At 41.4% G+C, this 6,000-nt stretch overlaps 1 protein-coding gene across 1 annotated transcript; it reads right to left on the bottom strand.

Annotated features, from left to right (window-relative positions):
* On the bottom strand, positions 1 to 996 carry LOC122702411 (olfactory receptor 51G2). Its single transcript, XM_043916110.1, has one exon. The coding sequence runs from the start codon at positions 977 to 979 to the stop codon at positions 38 to 40; it is 942 nt and encodes a 313-aa protein (XP_043772045.1). The 5' UTR covers positions 980 to 996; the 3' UTR covers positions 1 to 37.
* Between the last annotated feature and the right edge of the window lie 5,004 nt (positions 997 to 6,000).

Genomic DNA, 6,000 nt, shown 5'->3' with positions numbered 1-6,000 from the left:
ACATTTAAAGAAACAGTGCCTCCAAGATTAGACCCAGCTAGGAACAAAAGGTCTGGGTCACACGATCACGAATCTGTTTGGTCTTCACACTGTAGACGATGGGATTCATCAGGGGAGGGAAGAGAAGATACACAAAGCCCAGGATCACCTGGACCAGATGAGGTGCCTGCTTCCCAAAGCGGTGGATGACAGACAGGCCAATCATGGGAGTGTAGAAAAGGAGCACAGCACAGATGTGGGAAACACAGGTGTTCAGAGCTTTGAGCCTCTCAGCCCTGGATGCGATGGACAGCACGGTGCGCAGGATCAGGGCGTAGGAGAAGAGGATGAGCAGTGAGTCTATACCCACAGTGGAAATGATGACAAACATGCCATAGACGCTGTTGGCTCTGATGTCTGCGCAGGCCAACTTCATCACTTCCTGGTGCAGGCAGTAGGAATGTGAGAGGACTGGGGAGCCACAGTATGGAAATCTTTTGAGCATAAAAGGTAAAGGAATAATGAGTGCTACACTGCGACCCAAGGAAGCCAGGCCGATCCTGCCAATGACTGTGTTGGTGAGAATGGAAGCATAGTGCAAGGGACGACAAATGGCCACAAAGCGGTCAAAGGCCATAGACAGAAGTACAGAGGACTCCAGGAAGGACAAGCAGTGAATGAAAAAGAGCTGGGCAAAACAGGCGTCATGGCCGATGTCTCGTGCCCCAACCCAAAAGATGCCTAGCACTGTAGGGAGGGTGCAAAGAGACAGACCCAGGTCAGTCAGAGCCAGCATGGACAGGAAGAGGTACATGGGCTCATGGAGCGAGGGCTCTGTTTTAATGATAAAGATGATAGTGCAGTTGCCCAGGATGGAGACTATGTATATGAAGCACAGTGGGATGGAGATCCAGATGTGCATGTGCTCTAGGCCAGGAATGCCACTCAGCAGGAAGGTGGAGGACATGCTGCTGCTGTTCTCCAGGGACCTCAAAGGCATTGTGTGTGGAGGGAAGGAGAAAGTCGGAGCCTGTTCAAATTCCTGAAATGAACTGAGCAAAAGCTAGTGACTGCACCTAGGAAGATATTTTTTTAAAAAGAGAAAGGTTAGGTTTAAATTTTTTTTTTAATTTATTTATTTGTGATGGGTCCTTGTTGTAGCACAGGGATCTCAGTTGTGTCTTTCATTGCAGTCCGTGCACAGACTCTAGTTGTGGCACATGGACACCAGAGCACATGGGCTGAGTAGTTGTAATGCATGGGCTTAGTTGTTCCGACGCATGTGAGAGCCTAGTTCCCCCACCAGGAATCAAATCTGCATCCCCTGCATTGCAAGGCATATTCTTAGTCACTGGATCACCAGGGAGTCCCCATACATGATATTTGTTTGTTTTTCTCTTTCTGACTTACTTCATCCTGTATGACTGTCTCTAGGTCCATCCACATCTCTATAAATAACCTAATTCCATTCCTTTTTATGGCTGAGTAATATTCCGTTGTATATATGTACTACATCTTCTTTATCCATTCCTCTGTTGATGGACATTTAGGTTGCTTCCACAAATATCTATATTAATGCATACATGTGAAATCTGAAGAAAATTGATATAGATGATCTTATTTCCAAAGCAGAAATAGAGACATAGACATAGAAAACAAACGTTTGAGTACTGAGGGGGAAAGGAGGGATGGGGTGAATAGAGAAACTAGGATTAACATATATACACTGTTGGTATTATGTATAAATTAGATAACTAAAGAGATACTGTCTCACATAAAACTACTCAGTGCTTTACTAAATGGGAAGAAAATCCAAAAAAGAGGAGATACATGTACATGTATAGCTGATTCACTTTGCTGTACAGTAGAAATGAACACAATGTTGTAAAGCAACTATACTTCAGTAAAAAGAAAAAGAAAAAAAAAGAAAAACCAAAAAAAAAAATAATAATAAAAAGAGAAAGGTTAGGAACAAATAGATTTAACTCCTCCAGAGGTCATTTCCTTCTGGTCCCTGGTTTCCTCTCAACATTTTTTTTTTTTTAAGAGAAAATCTTTTCTTTGAAAATTTTTTGCCTTGCTTCTTCAGGCTAAGAGGTCTGAAACATCTTCACTACAGTGCATATAATTCACTATAGCAGATATCTAAGTTGGTTATACTCAACTTCATTTACCTCTTATGAGTAGATCTTTAAATAAACACTTCCTCACATGCCTCTTTCCTGCTGGGGCTATCACTAATGTTTCAACATTTCTTCCAGCTTCTCTTCTTTTCCTTTTTAGTTCCTTTCCTATTGCATTGTCTTTTTTCTTCCTTCCTTCCCTCCCTTCTTCCTTCCTTCCTTTTCTCTTACCTTCCTTCCCTCTATTTTCCTTCCTTCTTTCTGTTATTGTTTAATTTCATCAGTTGTGTATAATTGGTAAACTTAGATACCTTCTTATTTCTCCTTTGATCTTCTCGCTTTGGAAGCCTAGCTTGATCCAGAGAACACATAAATGTTCTTTACGCTGTAAAGAGTAACTTTACAGACAGCCATTGTTCAGGAATGGCTGTCTGTAAAGTTACTCTTGGCAGATGGAATAAGAAATCAAAGCTCTGATGCTCAAATTAGTCAGAAACTGCCATTCCTTATAAGTCTATGAATTCAACTACTGTGAACCTAGGTGGGAGGAAACCCTGGTGCACCATCAACCATGGCCATGACCCCAATCACAAGGCAGAGTCCAAGTTCATCCACAGAACAAAAGGCAACAATGCTAGGGCTTATTCTGTCAATGAGAAGATGAAGACTTAGAAAAGGATAGTTACTGGGTGGAAACCATATGTTAATTTCAGCCTCCCGACTTCCAGGGCATTGATCTTCCCACTACTAACCCCACTACAAAGTGAACTCAAAATGGGTGAGGGTTTTGTTTTGTTGACTTTTGTCAAGACAGTGCTTAGAAGGTAACTTAGTACACAGAAAGTGCCCAGCAATTTTTTTTTTATGCAAGAGTTAGAGTTCAATTTTATTTAGCTAGCTGTTACTAACTTCATCCATGTTTTATCTCCTTAAAAAATCTGTGAATAAAGTTCTATGAATTATACCATGTTATGGATGAGGAAACAGAGGCTTAGAAAAATTTGACATTTCTAAGATCAAACTCAAAGTAAAATGGCCAAAATGGGATTTGAATCAAGATCCGATTTTTCTCTAGATTTCAAGCTCTAAATGATGGCTACATACAACAGTGTCAACTATCAGCAACTAGCATGAGATCAAGGCTTAATGGGCCTTCAGAAAAGGCACTGACTCTTTAGTTGAATTAATAAATAAACTCCCTGGAGAAATACACACAATTGTATACATAGACATTTTCTTTCTTGCTACAAATACCAATGAAATGAATAGTAAGTGTCATGAACTCACTGTTCACTTGAAGGTCAGGTTGACTCTTAGTGTTCCTCAGTTTCTTCTTTGGCCATGATCAGTGCTCAGCACATTATTTATCAAAGTAAATTCAGAAGAGCTGTGGTAAACTTACATGTCAAGTAAGCTATGTGGTGACAGGCAAGTTACATAGTGGTTAACAATGAAATTCATAAAAGCTAAGGCAGAAGATATTTTGACATGAAAATGAGGTTGGATGGTGAAGAAGAAAGAACACTTTTTTTTTGGACATCTGCTATATGCCAGCCACTGCACAAAGAACATGGCAAGTGAAATAGCAATTAGACCTTAGAAAAGCTTTGCAAGTTAATATTGTCGCCTCAATTGGCAAATAAAGCAAGAGAAGTTTAGAGAATTTGATAATGTGCCTCAAGTCTTACAGCCAATCAGCAGCAGAGGTGGGATTCAAGCTTAAATCTCTGGAACTCCAAGGCACTGTTTGGAAATTCAGAAGGTTAACAAATCCAGCCTGAGACAGCCTGGAATGGGTAGAGATCAAATGAAAAATGATAAAGAGAAATGTCAAAGGTCTAGGTGCCTACCTCCATTTAGTCAAGACAGACTCTTTGGAATCAACACTTGTACTTCAGAATTTAAGGGAGCAGAGCAGAACAGGAATCAGAAAGAGGATTTATGAGGAAAAAAAGGAAGCAGGGAACTTGGACATAAAAGAAAATTCAGAATAGTTAAGCCAGGAGATCTCTGCTTGGAAAAGATTGGCTGAAGAGATTTCAATAAGATGACTATGCTAAGCTCTTCTTAGTTAAAGTATCTTTAGAGTATTCATCCTCAGGTTTGCCGAGAATTTCATTGTTCCTGACCCAACAAAAGTCAGTTGTCCAGGGTAGAGGTGGGTGGCAGATTTAACAGATGGCCTTTCCGCCCCAGTTGCTCTGCTTGGAGATCATTCCTAGAGGGACTTAAACAATTGCAGTGATCACTTCTAATTCCATTAGTCATAAGCTGTGGTCATTCCAGGAAATGTCCTTTTATATCACCGTCTAGCTTTTCTCCAGAGGATCGCGTTACTTCCTACCACTCTTTGCTTCTTGGAAATAACCTCTGACTCTTGTAACCTTGTGTTGAGGCTAAGAGGTAGATATGGAACCTATAGTAACTTAAGTTATCTCATTCCCTCATTTCTCAACTCCTACATCCTATACCTCAGTTTTGCTTATTTAATTCGCCTGTCTCCCCAGATCTCAGCAATATTCCTACTGTTACTACATGTGACCCAACTCTCTGAGCAGGAAACTAAGGAGCTAAGCAGATATGAGAGAGCTGTTGTAAGGCTAAACCCAGACCTGAGGTTGCCTACTAAGTCAGCAAGATCTGATGGCAGCAGTCACCTCCTTGGGCAGGCACCCTCCACAGCCTTTCCTGTCGCTTTCAGTCCCTTCCCTCGTTTCTGTCTCCAAAGCTCAGGCTGAGACTCTGGGGGCCTTTTTTTGGTTCTACAGTTCGGCACCAAACACCTGCTCACTGTATTGATTCCTTACATACCCAGGCTGGATCCAGAAGCTCCGGGCCTTACAATAGAGCACAAAGATCTGGGGACATGGTGAGACTGGAGGGTGGATGCTTAACTTCCTGATTTTTATGAAACTGCCTGAGAGCCCCATTGCAAACCTCTTAAGGATATTTAATCTTTCCTACTAGGATTGGCTCCCTAGCCCTCATTATCACATACCCTAGGGATAGAAGAGAGTGTCCCCGTGAGCTATCTAGATGGGAAGCCCAGAGGATATTATGCACTGTAATTTTAAAGACCCGGTGAAAATCTTGAACAACCCTCACAACTTCACAGAAGCACAGTGGGTGTAGATGACAGTGTCTTGTTAATGGCATATCCTAACTATAGTTTATGCACAACAAATGTGAGAATGGGCATCTTTAGTTTATTTCAGTCACTCAGTCATGTCATGGACTGCAGCACACCAGATCTCCCTGTCCATCACCAACTCCCAGAGCTTACTCAAACTCATGTGCATCAAGTCAGTGATGCCATCCAAATGTCTTATCCTCTGTCATCCCCTTCTCCTCCTGCCTTCTATCTTTCCCAGATCTGGGTCTTTTCAAATGAGTCAGTTCTTCATATCAGGTGGACAAAGTGTTGGAGATTCAGCTTCAGCATCAGTCCTTCCAATGAATATTCAGGGTTGATTTCCTTTAGGATTGACTGGTTGGATCTCCATGCAGTCCAAGGGGCTCTCAAGAGTCTTCTACAACACCACAGTTCAGAAGCATCAATTTTTTGGCACTCAGCTTTCTTTATAGTCCAACTCTCACATCCATACATGACTACTGGAAAAACCATAGGTTTGACTAGATGGACCTTTGTTGACAAAGTAATGTCTATGCTTTTTAATATGCTGTTGATGTTGGTCATAGCTTTTCTTCCAAGGAGCAAGAGTCTTTTAATTTCATGGCTGTGGTTACCATCTACAGTGATTTTGGAGCCCAAGAAAATAAAATCTCTCACTGTTTCGATGTTTACCCATCTATATGCCATGAAGTGATGGGACCAGATGCCATGATCTTATTTTCCTGAATGCTGAGTTTTAAGCCAACTTTTTCACTCTCCTCTTTT

This window comes from Cervus elaphus, chromosome 1, assembly GCF_910594005.1.
Source record: "Cervus elaphus chromosome 1, mCerEla1.1, whole genome shotgun sequence".
NCBI lineage: Eukaryota > Metazoa > Chordata > Mammalia > Artiodactyla > Cervidae > Cervus > Cervus elaphus.
Note: the sequence above shows the minus strand (reverse complement) of the source record. Positions and strands in the feature narration are given on the sequence as shown.

What these genes read in the sequence shown, in the direction of transcription:
- LOC122702411 (XM_043916110.1), bottom strand. Translation starts at nt 979, where the DNA reads ATGCCTTTGAGGTCCCTGGAGAACAGCAGCAGCATGTCCTCCACCTTC.